General features: G+C 41.3%; 1 protein-coding gene across 4 annotated transcripts in view; it reads right to left on the reverse strand.

Moving 5' to 3' along the window:
* Positions 1-25,053, reverse strand: part of FAM172A (family with sequence similarity 172 member A) — a 266,793-nt gene that overhangs the window by 69,923 nt on the left and 171,817 nt on the right. For all 4 annotated transcript variants that reach the window (XM_037373139.1, XM_037373142.1, XM_037373140.1 and 1 more), the window contains 2 exons: positions 7,809-7,925; positions 4,385-4,469 (listed from right to left, as the gene is read on the reverse strand). In XM_037373139.1, coding sequence (XP_037229036.1) covers positions 4,385-4,469; positions 7,809-7,925 — 202 coding nt within the window. The remainder of the gene's footprint in view (positions 1-4,384; positions 4,470-7,808; positions 7,926-25,053) is intronic.

The raw sequence follows: 25,053 nt of genomic DNA on the forward strand, positions 1-25,053 counted from the left end.
TCATGAGGTTCACACAGGCCCACCTCTCAAGCCTGTCAAGGTCCCTCTGGACAGCATACCTTCCTCCAGCATGCTGACCATACCACTCAGCTTGGAGTCACTGGCAAACTTGCTGAGGGTGCACTTGATCCCACTGCCCATGTTGGTGACATAAACAGCGCTGGTCCCAATACCGACCTCTAAGGAACGCCACTTGTCACTGGTCTCCACTTGGACATGAAGCTGTTGACTGCAAGTGTCTTGAGTGCCAATCACCCAGCCAATTCCTTATCCACTGAATGGTCCACCTGTCAAATCCATGACTCTCCCATTTAGAGACAAGGATGTCACGCTGGACAGCGTTAAAAACTTTGCACAAGTCCAGGTAGATGACTTCAGTTGCTTTTCCCTTATCCATCGATGCTGTAACCTTGTTGTAGAAGGCCACCAAATTTGTCAGGTACAATTTGCCCTTAGTGAAGCCATGCTGGCTGTCACCAATCACCTCCTTATTTTCCATGTGCCTTAGCATAGTTTCTAGGTGGACCTGCTCCATGATCTTGCTGGCACAGAGGTGAGATTGGCTAGCCTGTAGTTCCCTGGGTCTTACTTGTTTCCCTTTTTAAAAATGGGAATTATGTTTCCCCCTTCCCAGTCAGTGGGAGCTTCACCAGACTGCTGTGACTTCTCAGATATGATGGACAGTGGCTTAGCAACTTCATCTGCTAGTTCCCTTAGGACCCACGGATGCATCTCATCAAGCCCCAAGGACTTGTGCACCTTCAGGTTCCTTAGATGATCTCAAACCTGATCTTCTCCTACAGAGGGTGGCTCTTTGTTCTCCCAGTCCCGGCCTTTGGCAACTTGGGTGGTGTGGCTGCAGCACTTCTGGTGAAGACTGAGGCAAAAAGGTTACTGAGCACTTCAGCCTCCTCCATATCCCAGGTAACCAGGTCTCCTGTTTACTCCACAGAGGGCACACACTTCCCTCAGCCTTCCTTTTTATCACTGACATACCTATAGAAGCTTTTCTTTTTGTCCCTGATGTCCCTGGCCTGATTTAATTCTGTCAGGGCTTTTGCTTTCCTAACCTGATCCCTGGAGACTTGGACAATGTCTCTGTATTCCTCCCAGGCTACTTGTCCTTGCTTCCACCCTCTGTAGGCTTCCTTTCCACGTCTGAGTTTGTCCAGGAGCTCCTTGTTCACCCATGCAGCCTTCTGGTGCTTTTGCCCTTCCTCTTTGTTGGGACGCATCACTCCTGAGCTTGGAGGAGGTGATCCTTGAATATCAACAAGATGCCCTGGGCCCTTTAGCCCTTCAGGGCTCTATCCTATGGGACTCTACCAAGCAGATTCGTGAAGAAGCCAAAATCTGCTCTCCTGAAGAAGGAGCAGAGGGGAACGGTGCTGGGCAACCCTGCCTGGTAGCTGATAAATGACAGAGAGGAGTGGACTCTTCTCTCGTAAGGAAGGATGCTTTATTCTAGTTGGAAGAACATGGGAAGGGTAATGAGATGGTTGGTATTGGACACATAGCCTCCACAGGAGCTCCAGGTCTGATGGAAGCTGTCTGACCTGGGAGATACGCCTCTCAACACTGCATGGGAGGCTTTTTAGGATTACATATACCACACAGGACAACTGTGTTACATGGGAAGTTTTAGAGGACAATCCCTTTGGTGTGATGATAACCTGTTGCAGGAAGACAAACTGTGACCCAATCAGATCCTTGAGATGCGGAGGAAAGACCATGAAGGTGGGACCCTTGCAGCACCCCACCTCTTGCCACAAGGGCAGAGAACAGAACTATTATGGCTTGCTTTTTCTGCGTTGTTGTTGTTCTCATGCCCACAACTTCCAATTATTAAAGTGTATTCATTCCTTTTTGTAACTGAGTCAGACGTGAATGAATTATGGCAAACATTTTAATTACTTAATAATGCTCTAATCAAAAGCTTTAACAACGTGATCTGGAAATGCAAGTTGTTTTGCCAGTCTGACGGCCGTTTATTTCTCTCTAGTGATTTTTACATGAAATGCCAGCAATAGACTGTGACATAATCTGAAGTAGGCAATGCTCACAAACAACCTGGGGTTGCCTGTAAATCCCAATACGCTGAAAGACTGAATATCAGACCCTCGTTGGAAAAGCTGGCTCATGAAAGGTGACCAAGAGGCAGTTATTCCTGAACCTCCTCCTCAGTGCAAACACACAGAGAAGACTGGGTTCCAAGCAGAAAAGGGAATCTTCCTGCTGCAAAAGGTTTATTTTAAAAAGTCTCCTCACATTGCTCTGATCACTTTCGCTGTCATTTCATTTCATTGAAATACCAAAGGCAATGCTGCCAGTATTTGAGTGTGGGCTCTTTCAGTACTGCAATTCTCATGAAATCAGTGAAATAAAATCTCTCACATTAAATACTAATGCTCCTACATCTAGTAGCATTTCATACATTTATTACAGATTACCCTAATGCAGGCTTATGCCATTGTGCATGCAAACACAGGGTAAGAATTATTCACCTATTCCTCTGTAAATGCCTTACAGTTGTCCATATAAGACATAAATACAACAAATATAAACAAAAACGTATGAGCAAATTGATAATTCAGCAGTAGTCACATAAAGCTATGCTATTTTAAACTGTCCTTCTATTACAAAGAAACAGCCTGGAATTGGTTAGCTTCCATTTAAATTGCTGTCCAAAATCTCCGACAAGAACTTCTAAAACATCAGTGATCTTAATCTAGTGCCATTGTATGTATGCATGAAATACAAACAGCCAACTTTTACCGGCTGAAATCCTACCACATTTAAATTTATTCTCCTGCCAAAGATGTCAGTGTAGCTGGCAGTTCGTTAAGTGGAGTATAGACTTTATGTCCACTCTGACCCATCCTCAAGAGATATGTGAAACTAAGACTCACACCCCTATTAAAGTCTCAGTCTGTTTTTCAAATAACACTTAGGATTTCTTTTGTAGGATACCTTTGACATTACCTCCATAGGATGAATACAAAGAAAAAGAACAGAAGCTCAGATGGAGGATTTCCAGTGCTGGCAAGCGTACCGTAAATACTGACTGGTTGCTGTCCAAGCCCCTCTTTACCTGACTGAAATGACCTCTGTAACATGCACTCTTGCACCACAGCAACGCAGACGTCAGGGATCGGAAGTTAATCCTGTTTTAAAGAATTCCATCCTGCGCAGTATTTGTCTTTTAAACTGCAGTACTCTCCCCTAACGGAGCAAAAAGTTGGTAAATGAACACTGAACCTACAAAAATTTTAGTAATGTATCATCTCCCTAAGCACTAAAGAGCAACATCAATGCCATTGCACTGCGCCTGCACAGAGCTGACGATCTGGATGGTTAGATCCCAACTCATAACAGAAATGTGATTACAGGTCTCTGGTTGTTGTGAGCTCTCCAACGAAGTACCACTAAATTTTCCAAGCCTTAAAAATACCCTGCAGTAAACTAAATTTCATCTGCAAGGTTAGGTCTCACTAACAACCTCACAGATCCAGACAGATATGAATCTCCAACTTGTCAAATGAACAACTGCGTCTCACAGAGCAAGGTCAAATACTGTTCCAGCTTTTAAATTAATATTGTATAGGCTGTGTCTTCCTTTGAACCTGATTTTGTATTCTACAGAAATATGCTACCTATGGCTTTTAGGAAATCTGATAATCAAACATGAAAGTTCTGTAACAGCTTTATGTATTTTAGATTACTTTCCTACAGAGATTGGAGATTTTCCTGTTACATTGACAACTATGTCTACTTTCTGGCGTTATTACATGTTAACATAAGTCTCTGAGTATTATTCTACATGCTCCTTGTGATTTACGATTCATTAATGAAAAAGTGTAGCTGAGTATTTCCAAAACAACAGAAATCTCGCATCAACATTCTAAGATACTGTAAATAACTTGATACATTAGCCAGACTTGTGCTGATCAGGATTTGGGAAAGTGCCTTATTTCACTTAGTTGCACCTTTCATTAACGTACTTCTTTAACACCTTCTTGCTTACACAGAGTTAGATATTTATTCAAGCATTTATAATAAATTTCCCAGTTTTCATCATTGCTATTATTTTTAAGCTTCTACCTATAATGCCAGCAATTACTTAAAGCCAAAGAGAAATGAAGACTAGAAAAACATACACTAAAGCAGAGAACTTAAATCCCACGTGAAGCAAAAAAAAATTTAAAAAATTAACAGTGGGCTCCACAAAATAGAAGCAGCTGCATGCTTTCAACCATATCTTGCCACAGAAGGGTTATTCTGAAATATATATTCTGAAAATGCATTCAGAACCAACTGCGTTTTTAAATAAACAAGCCACTCCACTGAACGCTTGCAGTGGGTTGACGCAAACAAACCAACATACCTGCAGAGACGCGCGGGCAGTCGGGCAGCATGGACTCTACCGACGTGTCCAGGGGCTCAGAGCTGGACACCCAGTTACAGCAGTTCTGTAAGAGCAGGCAGACAATCTTGGGGTAAGCCAAAAACTCTTTACAGCAATAAATAGAGACTTCATAAGTAAGGACGAATCACATCAAAAGGACAAGGATCACATCAAAATACTCAATGCTAATTTACACAGCAGTCCCAACAGGGACTGGAAGGTGCACACACCACACCCGCTTACGCATGCTAACTGGAGATGACATACTGTACTTTCATACAAAATAAGTAAAAAGAGTAAGACCGTACTTCAGAAGATTTGTAATGTGCTTAAATAGCATGTCTTTAAAGTGCTGCTTCGAGTGCTGGTGGACTTAAGTAGGTGCTTGGACCAATGGGTGCCTGAATTACCCACTGCACATTTCAAACTACTGCACGTTTTAAGCTCTTCCTTTCTGTAGTTGTTAAATATGTGTTGATACAAACACTGAGCCTGCCCGCTTGCCAACAGTAAGAAACCAGAATTTTTCAGGGGGGTTTGGTGGAGTACACTGTGGAAAGAGTGGTTGCAAAATCACAAAACAACAGATTAAACTGAATAAAAGACATCAAGATAGCAAATTGACATTAAAATAGTTGGAAATATAGCTGAGATGAATTGCATATGAAGATTTAAAAATGTAAATACTGGTCTTTGGGGATTTATGTTCAGGAAGTGTTTATATTCATCTTTTACTCTTGAACCTCTGAGTAGGATGAATTTACCATGGATTTTTTTAATGTTTTGCTCCAAATGCTATCTATTCAGAGAAGCATATGAATTAAAGTATTAAATAATATGCTTTTAATAAAATATGCTGAAACGACACCAAATCTACTGAATTGAAAATTTAATTATAAAGCAACTACATTTTTAATAGGATTGCCAGCTGAATTACAAGATCTACAAGGCTCCCCTTATTACAAGTTTTCCCTTTCTGAAAACCTGATTAACTTCATTAAGGGGAAAAGGAAAATAAAACCCCAAACCACATAACTTTTTGGAAAGACCCAAGGAATTTTCAGACTGATTTCTATAAAATCATCCCATCAATCATGATTGTAAAAATGGACGATTGCTATTCTGGTAAACAAGCATGTATTGTGTATTTGTAGATGCTTGCTGCCCTAGTTGTGCACCATGGAGTCCGTCCTCACTATGGAAAGATCCTTGACTGGTAGATCAAGTGTCTTATTGTATTTCCTTAATTCATTCTGTCTGGAAGAAGATGTCAGCTGTGTTGCAGTGAGGAGAGAATTTCAAAGGCTTCAGTCCCCACCAATAAAGGGCCAGGAATGGCTTTTGAATAGATTTGTCAAGGCAACCCTACTGTTCTGGGACCAGGGAGAGCAGGAACAACATAAAGGAAGGGTTGCTGTATGAGATTAGAAAGTGAAGTTCACAAAGCATGGCAGATTTTTGTAAGAAACAGTAGATCAATGAAACTATTGAACTCGATGGAAAAAAAAAAAGAAAACAAACACACTACCCAGTAATGTAACTTTTTTAGTAAAAAATGGTTAAAATGGAAGTATTTCACAAAGGCTTTAAGGTTTAAAGTAGTAAAGCATTATACATTTTACAATTTGCATGTATAATTTTAATTAACAGCTGAATGTGAAATTGCAACTGTAAGATGGTAGAAATTATAAAAGAAATAGAATTTTTATGAAGTATTACATTCATTTGAAATAAGTAAAATTAATATTAACTACTGATAGAACACTACATCAGAGAGCTGGAGATAATACAGAAGATTAGCACACAATTAACCAGCTTTTATATACAATGTGACACTTGCCTGTAAGAAATAAGTATTCTCGAAAGCAGTGTCAAGATATGTAAATGGATGATTTGTTTTATCATTCATCACAGCTCCTAATAAATTCAAAAACCATGACTTCTATAGGTACTAAAAATAGGCCACCAATGATACAGGAGAGATAGCTCCAATGAAGAATTACTTTTTTAACAATTCATTCTTTCAATGACAGCAATTAGCCCTACAGACAGGCAGCGATTAGGTGTATATTTTAATTATTATTCATTCTACCAGTAGCCTTAAACCTGATTAAAGTAAGAGATATCCAGGTGATATGCTAGTCTTAATACCACTCAGCCACACTTCACATATGTAAAATTCTTCTTTCTTATAGGAGATTTTCAATGCTAATGTAAGTTATGACACTCCATCCACTTTTTAGACCATTAATCATTTAACTTATTCTTTAACATCTACTTTCTGCAAATGAAATTAAAAGTAATGCACTTGTCTTGTTCAGACTAAATGCTTAAAGAAAAATGGAGTTGTCAGATTCAAATTACAGGATTTAAAATTTCAGTTTTACTACATAACATATATTTTAAGGTTTTGATTTCCCATAAAGAAAATGGGGATTTTTCTGACAGAGCCTGTAGGGGTTACCATTCTTTATATTTTTAACATTTAAGTCTGAGCTGTCAGACTGCATCCCAGGTGATTCTCTATTCCCATCAGTCACGGCCTATAAAACTGTAAGGTTAAGTCAGGAATAGGCAGTCTATACATAAAGTTTCACTAAATCCACGGGAAAAAGTCAAGTCTAACCAAAAGTTCAGGATATGGCTAGTTTAAACTTGCCACGTGCGCCTATTGCTTTAGTGTTCTGCAATGGGAATGCAGAAAACATGGACATGAGCCTTAGCTGGTGACCAAGAGAGTAATAAATGGAAGTCCAGTTGGTCTCAGTTTAAAAAGTATGATTTTTAAAATCTCAGCAATCCCATACTTAAGTATAAAATAAATAATGAATGCATGCCATCGTCCTTCACCCAAGGATGGAACCTGATGCTTGTTGGGACAACCCACTAACAGCAGATCATCTTGGACCAACTAGGTGTAGGGTGGCAAGTGCTTCAACTTTTCACCAGAAAACATCAGAGCACTTTACAAGTAATTTCACCTCACAAAACCGCTGAGAGAAAGGACTTCTTGCCCATTGTGCAAATCATCACGCTGAGTCACGAAATGCTTAAAGGGGCTTTTCTGCCACCACCAGATCAAGCCAGGATGCTTGCACCCTGGACTTTGCTCCAGATACCAGGCAATGTGTGGGACACCTTGCTATATGTCTCTCTATATGGCTGTGCAGCAGGATGAAACATGGAACTTGATTCTTATTATTTCGACTGCTATCTTTGAAGTTCAGAAATGGCTTTAATCTCGGTTATTTTAGGGGCTGGTATGGGCACACAATTTCCACCCTCCTGTAATGTGCTGTCTTTCATACCCTAAAGAAATATAAAAGGTCAGCAGATAAAGGCATGTTTATAGAGCCATATACAGACGTATAGACCCCAACTCTGTAAAAAACCCCAGCCTCACCTCTCGCATCCACTCTCGAATAGTTTTCCCAGCTTCTTGATGCCACACATTGTGAACAGAGTCTGTCAACGCCACAGCAGTTACCTTATTCTTTACTTCTGCCTCTCGTTGAATCATCTGTTAAAAAATATTGGCTTTAAGTTCTTTCTTTCTGTTGAATAGAGTCTGCTTAGTCACAGATAATGATCTTAAATTAAAAAAGAAAGAGCAACACAGGTTCAATACTTGACTTCACTTGTTTTAAAGTTTATACAAATCCTAACAGCTCCAGAAGCACAGAAAGACCTAATATTTTTGATAAAAGAAATAATACTAACTTTTAACTGACTGAACTATTCAGTCCTATTATTTTCCATGTGGCTTGACAATTCTAGGATTAAAGGTATCATAGTGAAAAAATGGAAGATTCCCTGAGGACACCTTTTACAAGCTTCTCCAAGTTCCTATTTCTGTGCTTCAGGGAAGCTGGTACCCGTGGTTCACTGTAAGCTACTCATGACTATCATCTACTAATTTTCAGTAGATTGCTGTAGTTTTTCTGATGTACAATCTTACTTTGACGTGTACGTTTTTTTTTTTTTTTCCTTTTTCTATCCAATTTAGCTACCTTGCACTCCCACCACGGCCCCAAAATTCTTTGTGGTCTCTCTCCTACATATACTTACCTAGCTAACACCGAAGCCTCTCAATATTTTCAGGATATTAAAGAGCCTCTGTTGTTGCAAATAACAGTATGACTAAATAATATTAGTTCTAAAACCAATTAAATGATTGCTGCAAATAACACAAACGAACTGACAAAGATGCAGTGGAATTCAGCACTGCTCTGCAAGATAAAAGGGACTGGGAAAGAATAGTTTGATATCAAAGAGAGACAAAAAGGTTTTAATCTCCTGACACGAGTGACCCTAATTTGTAACACTGGATCAAAGAAAGTATAATGAATTATACTTATAAAACCAGCATTTCGCAACTAGTGTCTGTATTACCGCACTAAAGTTAATGGTCTTTTTTCAGCTTCCTTTTGTACAGATGGCAACACACACAACATTTCTAAAACCAGGCATTCTTTGTTCATGCTCTGGTAACCGCTTACCAGCACACAGGCTGCACCTCTGAAACCACTGCTCTAAAAGAGACTTTTACAATGGGATGTGAATTGTATTTTGCATCAGAAATTTCAAAATAAACACCCTGATCCAGATTTTTGATACATAAGTAGCATTTATCCATACCTTAGGCAGACTATATCCTACTTTCTTCAAAATCTCACACAAGTAAACCCTTCTGGCAAAACACTCTTGCTTGCAATTCCATATAACCACAGCATGACATTCTGAATTATTGAGCCTTGCCTTTTTCCTTTGCTTACATTACATATGGTTTTGCAATCGCTGTAATCAAATTAATATTCTAAGGGAAAAATATTCACCACTATTGGCCAGCTAGTGCCAAGGCAGAGCTCCCCATTCCAGATAAAATCGGGCACCCACCTTCCTCAGTGCTCTGTCTTTGGCAATGTCAGAATTACATGACTCAGGAATTCAACTGAGCTTTGGACCTCTTGGGCCAGCACACAGGAAGAAACTCTTAGGATTAATCTTTCTTCATGTGAAACCTTTCCATACATGCAATTTTTTCCCATCATTTATTTTCCTGTGGGGCACATTTAATACCTAGAACTTTTGGAGAATGGGACATAACAGGTATGTGCGTGGGGAACAAATTCACACATTTAGGACAAAATATCTATTGTATGAAGCTGAGCTTAGTTCTGCTGTAATGCAATACTGACATTTTCAGTCAAACATCTGATACTTGAGCACTAAATTTCACTGTAAATACAAAGATGGCAAAACTCCAATATGGAACCATATGTAAGAATAATGAATCTCAGGATGATCTTCAGGTCATTGCAGGAACCACCGGTGATTCTGCTAAACTGGGGATGAAACCCCTGAGCACCAGACGAAGGTGGAGCCTCAAAATGAGGGTTTTAATTGATGCAACAATCCCCCTCCCTTAAATTGTATGGGCATCTCAAGCATTGACAAAAGCTTTGTCTCTCAAAGGGCTGAGTCACTCAGACCTTTGACCAGCCTGGTTCGGCAGAACTTGGACTTATTATGAATATCTCATCTGCAATATTCTATTCTGTCCTGTCCCGTCCTGTCCTGTCCTATCCTATCCTACATCCTATCCCATCCTGTCCTGTCCCGTCCTGTCCTATCCTATCCTAAAAAGTTATTTACAATTGCATCAGGCCCCAAATGTGGTTCAGATCTGCCAAATACCTGAAAACACCAGTTTTTAGACTGCAGCTTTACCATCTCCTTCATCAGGCAGGTCTATGTGTATGAGATGACCATGGAAGAGCAACCCTTTGACTGCAGGGGAAAACCAGGCTACTTTCGGGATGGCTGTGGCTAGTCCTTTCTCTTACCAGTCATCACGATCCAACTGCTTTACCTTGCCATAACAGGTAAGGTAGCATCACCCTCCTTCTCTAAACAGGAGAGCCACTGCAGAAAGACCTTCTGGTGAAGTGCTGCAGGTCCTGCTAGCAGTTGTCCAGAGCTTGTGCTCCCGGGCTTCTCCTACACCCAGCACCACAGGCAGTGTGGCTAGAGGACTAGACCCTCTGCTACATGTATCTGCCGTAAGAATGGCTCAGAAATCCTACCAGAAAAAAAGCTCCCTAAAAAAGACACTATCTTAAAACAAGACCTGTAAGCCACACATCCCCAACTTGCACTACATTCTGCTGTATATTGAGTAAGTTTTAGAAAAACACCATATGTACTATTATTCCTGCACCAGTGCTCTGCATTCCAACACTCATTTGGCTGCACTGTCTTGCACAAAATGCTGTGATTTAAATCGGCAAAGGAGCGAAAATATCATTGTCCTTGAAGCGCACATACCTACCAATTACTCATGAGTTACTACATGCTGGGGGAAGCTTAAAATCATCCCCAGCTCATTGTGGTCCAGTATGACTTCCTCCATGAAGGGCTGGTGTTCAGGAGCTCTGCTAATGACCAACAGGGTATGGAAAAAATACAATCTGCTTTGGAAAAACAGTCTTTTCTCAAAGCTATTGTGTTCCACATTTGTTTCAAAAACCCAGTTCATCTAAGAACATCACCTTTTTCTTCAAATCACAAGGAAACACAGACATGCCATTCCCTTTTTGCGTTCTAAACCTAGCTCAATTTTGCTATTCTGTTTCCCTGTACACATGGAAGAACTGGCAGCCATCGATCACAATCTCTTCCTGCTCTTTCTTCCCATGCTACATGCAGACTTTGCTTTTTCAGACAATATATGATATGGGGAATAATATGCAATACCCAACATGCTGCTGCTGCTGGCTGCTCAGCTTTGTGGATGCCTGCAGAATGGTATGCTCTTCCAAAAGATCAGCAAAGAGGCTGAGGCTGACAATGCCAGGTTTTTTGATAACTCAGCCACAGCACTGGGGTCAGGACAAGGGCTCATGGATGCAGCAGCACAGAGGGATTGAAGGGATTAACTGAGCTTCACTTATGGATTTCTCTACATCCAGCCCAGAAGAAGTAAGTTTTGGTAGGCATCCACGCCCTTATGAGCCAACTTGGAAAGAAAATAGACAAAAATAATACATCAAGTGGAGAAAGGATCCAGGGTATAACGTTCAATTAAACAAGAAGTGCAACGTGTCCATCATTAAGTGACAGGAATGTCACAACAGAGCATGTCAAACTCAGGACACTTGGCTTCTACTGTTAACAGCTCATGTTCTCTGCTACATTAACAATTAATGCTACATTAATTAACGGGACATTACCTGATAATAATAACCAAGAAGAACAGATCCAGGTGATGCTCAAGCAGCAGGCCCTCTTACTAGGGATGATAACTTATGCTGCAAGAAGCCCATGCGTTTTTGGCCACAGTAGGTCCAATGCTCAGTAAATGCTTCATATTCAATGGGTTGCTAGCTCTAAGTCAAAACACACTTATCTTTTCTAATAATAGTTTTGAATCCACATACATTTTAAAAATTAGGTGAGCAGAATAAAATTGTTCAAGTTAAATATATTAACATTGAACAAAAATGTAGCAATCAGCTGCCATTCAAATTTGATACAACTACAGTTATACCAATTTCCAAGGGGAGGATGCTATGGGATACATGACTTACACTTCCCAGGACTAGTTTTATTCCATGCAGCCAGAATAGTCTCTAAAGTGGACATGCTGAAACTGAAGATACTTAATAGATAGACCTATTTACAATAATAAGAAATTATAAATATAAAAATAAATAGACTATTTACAATACTACAGATTACAAGGGTTTTTTTCAGGATAATGATGTTTTTTACCGAAGCAACAATTCAATACAGAAGGACCTATGGATTTCATTTTACATCTTATACTCTTTGCACATCAGCAAATTCCATTGACAGGAAGCTTCACAGCCTCAGAATTACTTAATTTCCTTCTCAGTGCTCATTTTCAAATCTTAAATTTTTCTTAGCTGAAAAGGTTTTGCAGGAAGCCATCTCTCTGTGCATCCCTTTATTGGATGGCTTATGGATCTGCTCACTCTGTCCTTCCATTCCTTCTTTTTCTTCCAATAGCTAATTTATAGTCAGAAGTAGGTAAATGGACACTTCTCTGGAAGTTAAACTGGTTCTCATTTATTACTGCATCACCCAATATGCCATTCTGGCTCCTCCAGACTCTCCCAACCGTCTTTTCTATTCAGCAACTTCAATTTTACGTTTGCCTTTGTGTTTCCTCTTTGTAGTCACAATAAAGTTTGGGTTTGTAATTTATTAACCATGTATCATCACCGATTTATATTTCATTTCCTTAGAATGGTGAGTCGTAGATCAGTGTTCACTGCAACAGGTTAGAAAGCATTCAGGCGTCTTTCTGAAAATCCTCTCTGTGCCACTGGTTGAAAGTTTGTTCCTTCACTTTGCAACAGAAAACATCAATTACCTATTTGCATAAATATTCAACTCTATGACTTGCATAAGAAAGAACGTGAAACCCCCTAAAAATGCATTCCTTACTTTCATATACATTAATTACCCATTTATTGCTCAATTTAATCAGTGTCCTACTGCTGAACTGTCTGTAAGGTCAGATGGCAATCCTCTGTAAGTTTATATTATGCATTTATCATAACTTTATAATGACAAAAGGTTGATACCTCTATTACCTGTTGTTTAGGCCTCATAGATATTATTACTTAGGCGGTATATTTAGTGTATGTGTGTGTACATATATTTAGAATAGATGATAAAATACCTCTATGGTATATGTTTTATAGCATAGCATTCTTGTCAAATGAAAGCATCAGTGTGCCAAAAGGGGACTCAAAGGTCTGATCCCGCAAACATGGAAATCCATTAATATCCTAGTTAAAGTTTAGGTAAATGGCCTGTGTAAGTAACTCTTTGCAGAACTGATTCCATACTCTTGATACCTATTCTAACAAATTTAAAATGGGTAAGAAGTCAAACTTCTGAGAAAGGTAAGAGGAAGTTAAAATGTGCCTCTTTCCTTTTTAAGGGCTCAGAAAATCAAATCAACCTCCATCACTTTGTATTTGCAGGCTACTTAACTCTACTGAGTTGCATGTAATTAGGAATGAGGAAAAATGTACTGGAAAAAAATCGAAAATGCCCCCAGATTTTAATTTCTTTTGACCCTTTGAAAAAAAACTTTCATCTACTTCCCGTCTTCCATTGCAATTTCAGTTGCGGCATGGTGTTTACGTGGTATGCACTGGGCTTGAATGGGCATGTCTACAACAAGCACTTAGCTTGGAGCAATGTAATTTTGACGCAAGTCCTCCATTGTCTCCAGTTGCCTCACACTGGTTTGAGCCTCTAAGAGGTTTTGGCATGTCCAAACTGAATTCCTTTCAGAGGAAACTGAACTGGAAGCCCCTGTCCAAATGTCCTCAATGATTTCCAGAAGTGAAATTAATTTGCAATAGAAATACTGGTGGATCAAAACAGCATCAGCTGGACTGTGAAACATTTGTAAAAGACGTGGTAGATGGGAAGAGAGAAGAAATCACCTGCCAGGAATGGTGTGCCAGAGGGCAATTTTTACTTGACAGTTTTGGAAGGATGTGCGCTTTCCTTCTTGGTAACTTCACATGTTCTCCTTGGAGCTTGGTACATGTCGCTTAAGATGCTCTTCGACCTTCCTTTCACTCAATCTCATACAAACCATGTAACCAGTCTGCCTGAGTGGTGGCACTTGAGCCTTTTCTCCGTTGAGAAAGACTTCTCTTCACCATGAAGCACATAATTCTGTATGTCTGTAGTGCAAGTTTGTCATTCTGGGATTCCCAAGACCTTTCACTGCTTCTTGGAGAGACTTCCTGAATTTCTGAAGTACACTTAATTTTTTGCACATCTTAAAACAGAATGAGACCCTCAAGTCTTCATAAAATATTATTCGTCAGGGATTACACTTGGCGAGCAACTAAACTTCAACAGCACATAGCAAAAATAATAAATAACCCAAAGTTAAACTAGTTCTCATTTTCAATTAGCAAGAAGAATTAATTTCCCTGAATGAATTCAGACATGTGATAAAATCCCTCCTTGCAGTAGACAAAGCATCTGATACACACCAGTTTTCAAACAGCAAAAGAAAACATCTGCAGAGATACAATCACAGAACAACCATAGCCAAGTACTTTACGATATTTTGCTCAAAGATCTATTGGATGTTACATCTACAATTGTGATAGCTTTCTACAGCAATAAATCACACTGCAACAGTAATAATAACGCATGAACATATTAGAACAGATTGCTTTAGAGCATCTGGAGTCTAGGACTCGTCACACGTGGTTCACAATGTAAACCAATTTCTGTTGCAGAACTACTGAAAATTTCCGCACATACCTTAAGTTGAGGAACTTAAGGTAAGTTGATTTTAAGTTCTTAAAATCAATCATGATTAGAAAAATATTTAGTTCTCAAATAACTCAAGATTAAAAAAGTGTAAGGGTCATCTCCCTTATGCATAGCTTAGTAAAAAAACAACACAAAACCCCTGTACACAAAATTCTGCTGGTAATATTTTGCGAATAGCGTCAACAAAACTCATGGCGTTCTAGTGTAAAAGCCTCAGGCTTCAGCTTTATTAAAACTTTAAACTTAATAATGCAACTCTCCCACTTCTCTTGTCCCTAGTGTCCTGTGACAAAGAGCTTACAGGAGAAAAGTCTTTGAGGACCCGTAATAACGTGGAGAACATCAAGTTTCCAAACGCAGGTGGCCGTGACAATAGGTGCAACAGGACCATGGGTAGGGATGCTGGCTCACCTTGCTTACACACCTCCCACCGATTTCCCTTGTACGATCAAAGCCTAACACTTCCGTTGGAAGCCCATCACATAACATAAATGGGTACAGTACGGCCTGGGTAACAACTTTTGAATGGGTCCACTGCCTCTCACCCACAGTGGCTCAAATCAAAACAAGCTGGTGGAAGAGGCATCCTCCATGGTCTGGAGCACAAAGTGTTGCCATTCTGCAGGTAAGTTTCCTTGCAGACCAAACCCACACATTAGATGAGAGTGTTGATGATGTTCTCCCCATCAAAAGCTCAACTAAAGTGAACAAAAGCCAATTCCTTTTTTAATGCATCTCAAGAAATTTCAGCGGTGAAGGCTGCTGAGACATTTGCCTTTGGGCTCCTAGAGAACCATAGCGACAGTCAGGAAAGGAGGTTTGGAGCATCTGGTCTAGCTGGAGTCAGCTAGCTGGTCCTCGCTCCCGACAGCAGGAGTCTGTCACCCCGAAACAGGAGATCTGAGCTGGGGAAATCTCTGTACATCTCAATGATGTGAAAATATTGTTCTGAAGGGTCAACAGCTTCCACCTATCTCAACCAGGACAGAAAGTGAAGCCCTGTCACTTAAAGTGTTAATGTCCCTATGCTGCTGACTGCAGCAGGGAGACATTGGCTTGCCTCTGATATACGAGCTCAAAAATGGTCTGGTCTTAGGAATGTGGAGCTCCACAAGGGCCAATTTACACTGCCAGGAAGCAGCCTAAATTAGCATGTGCAGTATTTGGCACAACTGATCATGAAGAGCATCTGATACTCGAGCTGGGTTGTTTAAAGGTAGCTTGGGTATGTCCACGGCAGTACATGAGCCCCAGGAAAATCACAGTTGAAAAAAACCCACATAGTTTGCCAAACTGTATTTCATTTTGTATTCACAGTTAATTTGGACTTAGGTAGTGGAAGAGGTTGCAAGCGCATGATCATGCCTAAACTTCCAGCACAGCAGAAGATGCTTTGCTGCTCTGGCTTTACCATGCGTCTGTGTCAGCAGCATCCTCTTAATAGAGATGCAGGAGGTTTTCTGGCAGAAGGCTGCATCACCTCTCCAAACGACATGAGCTCAGCCAGCAAGAGCATTCCGCTGTTGGAATAGCTATGCAAAACCTGCACTACAGGTTTTGCTATCATAGTTATCTTGGCTGGGGTGGCAAAGGATTTTTTTCAAGCTCTTAGCTGATACATCTCTGCCAGTAAAACCTTATGCTGCAGGTCACAGCTTTGCTTTTTCTTGGTTCACCTGGATTTCTGAAGTGCTGGATAGCTATTTGAGTGCCATGCCTAGTTTGAAATGAAATAATAAAGTATAATAAAATTAACCACAACACAACAAAACTATTAGTAAATTGCCTTCATCAGAACTACCTAGACCCATGACTGGAAGCTCAAAGTGCTGTAGCACCAAGAAAGGTTAAGACCTACCTGGACTAGGAAGCAGAGCTGCCTCTACTTGAAACCAGGAATGCTCTCAGTCTCTTGCCCCAAACTTGCTAGCCTGGGCTCCGTTTTCACAGGCTTTCACAGCCCCAGTCAGCTCCAGGCATGGGGAAAATCACAAGCTATCATTCTAAACACATTTCCCTGTTGGAGCATACGTTGAGTGCCAGACTTTCAGCCTGATCTTGCAGCCATTAGGGACAGTTTAACAGCGTTTAAGAGCAGTAGTCAGTGCACAGTTGACCCCTCGCAGTGACACGCAGATGACATTTTATCAGAGGCACCCCGTTGTACCCAAGCAAGGTGCCGAATGCTGCCCAAGACCTATCGGTGAGCAGATATTAGTAAGTTTTCAAACCCCGCCGGTTGTCTTGCTGTTGACGGGAGTTGTAGGAAGCTCCAGACTAGGGAGGAGTAGGGTCTCGGGGTGCAGACAGATGATTGAGTTACGATGACTCCTCCAGTCGCCACCTGTCAGACTCGCCGCGGTAGCTCGCAGCTTGTACGGGCTCTGCTAGAGGGTGGCAGCAGATAGAAGCTGGGTTGTTGATGCTGCTACCAACCTCGGCCATCTGGTCTACCCATCTGAGGGATGCGACTGCTCCAGGGCAGAGACACTCATCTGCTCCCCAGTCAGGCTCCGCGCCACCACCGTTTTCAGCCCCGGGGCTTTGAGCTTGGTTGACATCTCCGAGGTTGCTACTTTGGGTGATTTCAAATCAATTAGGAAGTGCGGCTGGACAGAAATAAACCCTTCTCACACCATGAAGAAAGTTCTTCCTAAGGTACTTGCTTGAGCTGAACACCTCTTACATTACAGCAGAGGAGCTTTCCTGTGTCTGAACAACCAGCGTGCACTTAAAATGGATGAATAAAACTAGCCATTTACTCTCAGCCTGTTGTGTTGGGCTTCCCTTTTGCATCGTTTGGGGTGAAAAGCTCTAAAAGCCTTGAACCAGAATATGCAGGTTCTTGGAATTTCATTAACTCAGATACAGTTAAATAAAATACAGTGATCTTAAATCTTTGTGACGACAAATTAGTTGAAATAAACTGCTCCTGAAAACCAGTGTGTAATAAAACCATTAATACACGAGGCTTGAAAATTAAATGATACAAGAGGTTGGAGTTTTGTTTTGATATTTCACCATCACGAAGGTAATGGTTCATATCTAATGAAAAACTTGGCCTGAAGTAAGTTATGGAAGTAGTTTTCTCATGTTTTAATAAATGTGTAAATCCAGAACTCAGTCTGCAAATGAACAATCATATTAGTGAAATGAATGTGAAACAATCAAGTAAATAACTGTTTTTACATGTTAAGCATAAAATACAACAGGGTAAAATGGTATTACTTCTTCATTGCTCCTGTTTAAATGGTACATGGAAAACTTTCATTACAGCTTTAGCAAATATCGCACTGGTGCATTTTTCAAGGCAATAGTCAGTCTATTTCATTTCATACCTAGAGAAACAGAACTGCACTGGTTTAACATCAAGAAGGGAAAACCCTCCGCGGATTTCTGGATGTCAGCTGAAGAAGGGCCAAGCATTTGTGTGAGAAGTTGCGCCTGTTCTATCGTATGTGTACACGAACATGTCAGCCTATGTACTGATTTTTATTAAAAGGCCAGACTTAAAAAAAACCCAAACAAACAGAAAATGAGAGAAGACGAGTGTTAAGCTCAGCACCTCACAGATGGACATGGAGCCCAATGCCCTTGTTATTTAAACACAGACAGCTGTATTTCCACTTCAGCCAGAGGATAAGACAACATTCATTCTTCCTGTCCTTTGAAGCCTCTACTTTGACTCTTGCAACCTCTGAGTAACTTCAGGAAGGAAAAATCTCTCCACAGGCAAGGTCTCTGAGCAAGAGGGTATGTAAACTGAAAATTTTGGGGTCACACAAACTCATGGAGATAACTCTTTTTGCGTTAGGGAATGACATACTGTGATTTATCATCACGGGCAAACAAAAGAGAGGAGCAGCAGCTTCCCCTGAAAAGCTGCTGCTGGACGCATGCTTCTTCACCAGAAAAGTATGTGCATGTGTGGCAGAAAACTGAACTATACCAAGCAGACCACAACTTGACTGACATCTTCAGAGCTGGAAAAATAGTAAAGCAGGAGGAGAAATACTGGATACTTTTTGATAAGACCCCTTTATTAGACATTGGACATGCCATCAGATATCAAACAAGGTTTTTCACCCACTTGTGAGATGGGGAAGTAGCAGCAAGGCTACAAAGGCTCCACAGAGGAGAAAATCTTTCACAGGCAGGGCTCTGTGAAGCTGCCTGAAGGATGTATAGCTAATCTGACAAACGATGAAGATAAAGATCTTCTGATTCAGAGTACAGAACAGACTCTCACTAACAGTACACATTCATAATTCAATGTCTGGTCCATGTCTTGTGCTGATAGCCGCCAGGCAGGGCTGTACTGGCCAAAGGAAGCTCAGACCCTCCACCCTCTGGAGACACTAGGCATGGACCTGCTCTCCATCAGGTCTCGAGAGCCATGGATGGCACTGCCAGAACACACATCAGCATCCCTGGACATGGAAACGGGGCAGGGGACCAGGATGATGTCTCACTGCTGTCAAGTCTTTCCTTGTCCATCCTCCTGACCTGCTCAATGATCTTGCACCAACCTGGTCACAGCTTGCTCACATCATTTATTGCTGAATAATGCTCCAGGAGACCCATGTGCTGCTCACTCTGTGTTGCCCTCAGCATGAGCCCACTAGTCAAATACCCCACATCACCCTTGAATACCTACAACATTAGTCCAAGAGATGATGCCAGGTAGTGATAAGTCAACAGAAAAGCGCGGAGTGCCATTTCTTACTGTAATGAGTGCTGTTCTCCCTATGTGTCAGGACAACGGATGCTGCGCAAAAACACCAAAAAATCCCAGCTTCCCACGTAGGAAGGCACTCATTTATCACATGCAGTCCTTCTCTGGTGAAATAACCTACACTCTCATACTCGCAAGCCTCGAAGAGAGACTCTGGCATGTTAAGAGCAGCACCTGGTTATTTTCATGGCTGTTAAGACACGGAGAAACCATCCTGACAACTCTGGATTGGACTCTGCCTTTGCTGGTTGCACTAAGGTTGCCAGACCAAGACTTTTCCATAGCTATCAGCCAAGCCACGCCAGCTGGCTGCTGAAACCAGGCTATACCAGCGGACAAGCTGGGATGGCATGGAGAGCACTGGGCAACCCTCCCCTCTCACCGGAGGACTCGGCCGGGCAGAGCTGCTGTGGTGAACATCTCTGGTCCACCAGGAAGGACCTGAAGGAGCAGCAGCCTTGTCCTGTGACCCTGGGATCTCCTAATGGAAATTTAAGGATGCCGCAGGACTGTGAAGATCAGCTACCCCTGCACTAAAGCATGAACAATGTTGGCTAAACTTTCAGCACACACTCTCCAAAGTTTCCGGTGTACTTTGAAAAAAGGCCTGCTGTGGATTTAACTACTTGCCCATCTTTTTAAGCTAAGAGCTCATCATTTTCAACTTAAGAAGTTATCACTTCAAAAAAAAAAATAATTCACAGATATCATGGAAGGCAAAAGACACTGTGTGAAATCTAAAAATTCTGGCCCTCATCAATAAAAATTCAAAATGTTAAAAACATGGGATAAGGTAGAAAGTCAGTCCCTCTTTCCCACAGCATTTCATGCCTGCTTTGTATTATATATCTACCAAATGATAAGCTCCTTGAAAGAGAACCATTTTCCTTTTGTTTGGTCCTGAACACACAGTTGGAAGTTCAAGCATCTAGCACACAGAGAAGCATTCCTGTATGCTCTTTGCCTAAGTTTAAAATAAGTTAAATAGAATATACATAATAGCCATTTAGTTAGATCAAAGGCAGCTGGAGCCACCCCTGGTGTTTATTTCCAAACCATTACACATCACTAGCAAGATATTCCCCATTGACCCTGTGATCTCATAAGGTTCATAAGCAACATTAAAACCAAAAGCAATCGTGAGCTTTACTTCTGATCCTTTTCCTCCGAAGTCCTTGTCAGTGGTGAAACACAGCAGGATAAGTTTTCCATGTCTCTATTTCATCACCAGCACCACCACCACAGCCTCCCCAGGACAGAGTGGGATCCTGGCGAGCAACCCCCTGGACGACGAGTCCAGCTGTATCCCACCATCGGTTGAAAGTCATCACATAACTGGACCACAACATCAAATACCGTTCAATCTCCTGTCTCTGGGAGCCTCGATATCTGTGTCTGTCCTCTTATGAAGGTATGACCTCAGTCACATCTCCAGTACTTGGACAGAGAAGTCCACTCAGCAGATGCAGCACGCACTCTGGGAGGGAGGTGTACTGATGGGGTGCATTGGTTTGTAACATACTTTACAAACACACATAGCCCTGAATCACAGTTCAATCTATATGCATGTACTTACAGTCATACAAAGGTCCTTTTAAGCTGCACCAAGAAGCATCGTTACACCAGGACAAATGCCTCATTGGGAGGTTACCTCCGTTTAACTAAATTCCCTTCTAAATTGATGATTAAACTCACAAAAAACCTGACGTATAGACAAACCTTACTCTGCTGAACCCATCCCCAGCCTGCCTACTCCTAACGCGCCTCGGAGCAGAGGACCTGAGATAACTGCTGGAACAAAACCAGCTTCCCCTGTGGAAAGGGAGCGAAGGTTCACGCCAGATTTGAAAGGAAGCTTTCCTGAGCTTAACAACAGCTGTGCTGCCAATGTTTTCAGTTTAATTTCCCCCCCCACCCTGCCGTAACCTTTGTGTGAACTTCTGAAATGAATGGCTTTGGCTTACAAACCTGTGCTCCTGGACCAAACAGCCCCGTGAAGCTGGCAGTCCCTTTCACCCTCACCCCTTGGATTGCTAACCTTAGATTCCCCCCACTAATGGGGCTGGAGATGCAGGTTCAAGCAAGCTTGAGCAAAACATTCTGAGTAGCCCACAAAACACGCTGGTGCTAGGGCATGGAGAGAGTTGCTCCTGCAGGAGCTCGGACAGCTTGAGTGCTCTGGTGGGACACAGCAGCTGCTCTGAGTCCTCTGATACCTCTGAGGACCTCTGAGGCATCTGATACCAAAGCATGATTAGATGTGGATGTTGTGTTTTGGGTCATAAATACATCATTTGAGACTTTTTTCCCTGCACTCGCTGTGGTTTCCAGAGGGGATCACATTGCATTGCAAGCCAGCTAGCCCGGCTGTTAAAGGCCAAGCGTGGAAACAGAAGCAACAAATCCCACCCGAGCCATTCTCACAAAACATGGATCACGAACACGTGTTGTAGTACGCAGGTTCTATCAGCCCACTTTTCCAGCTTCAGTTTCATAGGCGAAGCCATCAGCATGTTAGGCAGGTCACTCACAGCATTGGAGGGTGTGTTCTTGGGAGAGCAAAGACTTGGCAAGCCGCATGCCAGATGTGCCTCCCGACCTGCTGGTACGCACCAAGCTCTCCCTGCTCAGTGTGTGCACACGTTTTAGTTTCCCAGGCTGACGTGTTATCAGCAAACTCCAAAGTTTATGCAAGTAATGAGGGAGCTGGCTGATGCGATCCATTTGATTCAGTGAGGCTTGGATTGATGGAACAACACAGGACTGATGAAATGTCTTGTTCTCTACAAAAATATCATGCCTAATGCCTTAAATACGTTTTCTTTTTGTCTGTTTTGGGGAAAACTCTTATAAACAGGCTGTGTGCATCCCTGTGGACATAATCACACCTCGAAATTGTCAAAGTGATTTCCACAGAAATGTACAGAGCACATATAGCAGACGGTCACCATTTTAGGTTCATACATTAATGAACCAGAAATTACATTTCCTTTGTACCAAGTGTCCTCTAGCATTCCTCTACCTTAAGGAAAACAGCACTTCAAAACGCTGACAAGAGCAAAGGCTATAAACCCATCATTTAAATATCTGACAGTAAGCACCAGTAAGAGACGGCACCAGAAAATGTACACTCGAAAGGGCTCTTTTGCAGGTACTGGGGATTTTTCTCTGTTTTCCCTTGTTTTCAGCATTTATAAAGCTCTTCCAACACTTATCTGAGTGCACTGTAGTGGTGTGGATAGCACGAGAGCCTATTGTAGTTGCAGTCTCATAGCTGCCACAGCGTTACTGCAGCACTGAAACCATCAATAAAAATGTTTTCACACTCTATATGTCAAAATCAATTTTACTAATAAGTATGATATGTCTTCTAAGATGAACAAACTTAGTAATTTTCTTTTTACTTCTTTTTTTTCTTTTTCTTTTTCCAATTATGACTTTTATCTATTCTAGCCTAATACGGAAGTAAATTGAAGTGGTACCATGCGGCTCAAATGAAGGGATATCAGTCCAGTTCTTCAGTAAGCTGGTAACAATTTTTCATGAAGCAATGCTAGTGGGAAGTGACGGTGGCAGGGCTGGGAAGCAGGGTCTGCTGTTGAAGCCCAGAGCAGCTGTGACAGTGCAGATTCAGCTGCACTGCTCTGCTAATTTATTAAAATTATCTTCTGGAAAATAAACCACCAAACCCTTCAATGCATGAGCAGGTCGTTTATTCCTACTTAAAGGGTCTGAGTTGAGACTCCCAACACAACGGCGAGGACTGATTTTCACCAGGCATTGGATATAGATCATTAATGCATTGCACAAAGGCTACTGAAAAGCCATCAGCTGGGAACAGCTTTTGGTCACTACTAAACAGGGGGCAGATTTGAACCAGTGACCTAGAAGTGAAAGACTTTGTAATCTGATTACCAATCCCTTGAGCCAGCCCATCCCTCCCCTTTTCTTTTTTACTGATAAGAGAAAAAGAGTCTTATTACCTAAGCAACTTTTGTAGCCTGTTAGCAATGCAAAAGCTTTCATTTAGTGCTTAAAAAGGAAAGTCTCATGGGCACGCTTATTAGCCCATCTCAAGCACAGGCTCTGTATTATTTTACCCTATTAATTTCAAAATAAATGTATTGGTATAAAAGTGTAGCACAATGCCTTTTCCTGATAATGATTTATAGTAAAGTTCTTGCTGATTAAAATAGGTGCTGATGAGAGGTTTTTACATAGCTGTGGAGTCAACAGATCCCTCACTGGCAAACGAAGAGAAAACATGCTCCTTTTGTCAGCAAATACTCCAAAGAATATAAACACATTACCGAGGTATGGTGCGTATCGCAGATGATAAGCATCTAAATCACTTGTTTTTTGTACATAAATCACACTTTTAAGCATCCACGAAGATGCGTTCTCTCATTCAGGAGCAGGAGGGTTTGGTGAACATTACAGTCTCATCAAATATTATTTTAATGCACAAACAGGATCTGCCAAGTACACCAAGACACATTTAAGCAGCCTTCAAGAGACGATCAAGCTATTGTTTCTCCTTTTCCTCCTTGGTCCTCTTCTCAACACCCTCAGGAAGAAATCTGGAAGACCTTTTCTGCCGGTTTCCTACCTCTTTTTTCCAGTCATTGTGGCCTGCACATTAATGCCGCTTCCTATGGTTGGAGGTAATAAACGATTAGCTACAGCATAGTGGCACGGTATTCGTCTTATTCTTTGCTGTATTACACTCAGCCAATGTCTCAAAAATTAACGCAAGTGTATCAGGATCTGAAATTAACTTTTCATAGCCATAAGCAACATCCCACTAGGAGGGGGAAAATCCTATTACAGCAGTTCTGGCATCTTACTGCTTGTAGACCATTAGTACGCACAAAATAAGATTTCAAATTATCAACTGGTGAATGCAAAAGGAGTTGTTCTGTATTGATTAAACATTTTTTTTTTTCCTTATGAACCGATACAGCAAAACTAGGTGATGCTTACTCCGTTTAAATGACAGATCTATTACTAAAGATCAGGTGGGAGACCAGACTGTCCAAGTGTCCAGAATGTCTACGTGATTATACACAAATAATTAGAAAACCTACACATTCATAATAAACAGGCTACACTATCCTCTGGAGTTGTGCAGTAACTTCCATGAGGATTTTTCAAAAACGTATACACTCACTGCACTGTTTAAAAACCCAATGCTAGGAACAAGAAAGGCTCAAAATCACTTTGACATTTGCAAGTGATTATGCTGGACTAAAATAAAGTACTTTTGATTCACTCTGCACAAAATATAATCTATTGTTATCCTGGCTTGCCTTTTAATGTGAATGAGTTCTGGCTAGGAGAGTATTTTAGAAGTTTATTAAAAAATTACTTCTCCTATGTAAGAAAATCATTATGTTTCAAACAGCTGAGAACTACAACTTACACATGGAAAAAACTTTAATTACACCAAACACCCCACCCACTGCCTCGCCTAACAGGTCACTTGCAGGGATCGGGTGAACCAGCTGTTAACCACACACATTTATGAACACTTGGTGTGAGAACATTTACACGCTCACTGACAGTCAGCAAC

Source organism: Falco rusticolus, chromosome Z, assembly GCF_015220075.1.
Source record: "Falco rusticolus isolate bFalRus1 chromosome Z, bFalRus1.pri, whole genome shotgun sequence".
NCBI lineage: Eukaryota > Metazoa > Chordata > Aves > Falconiformes > Falconidae > Falco > Falco rusticolus.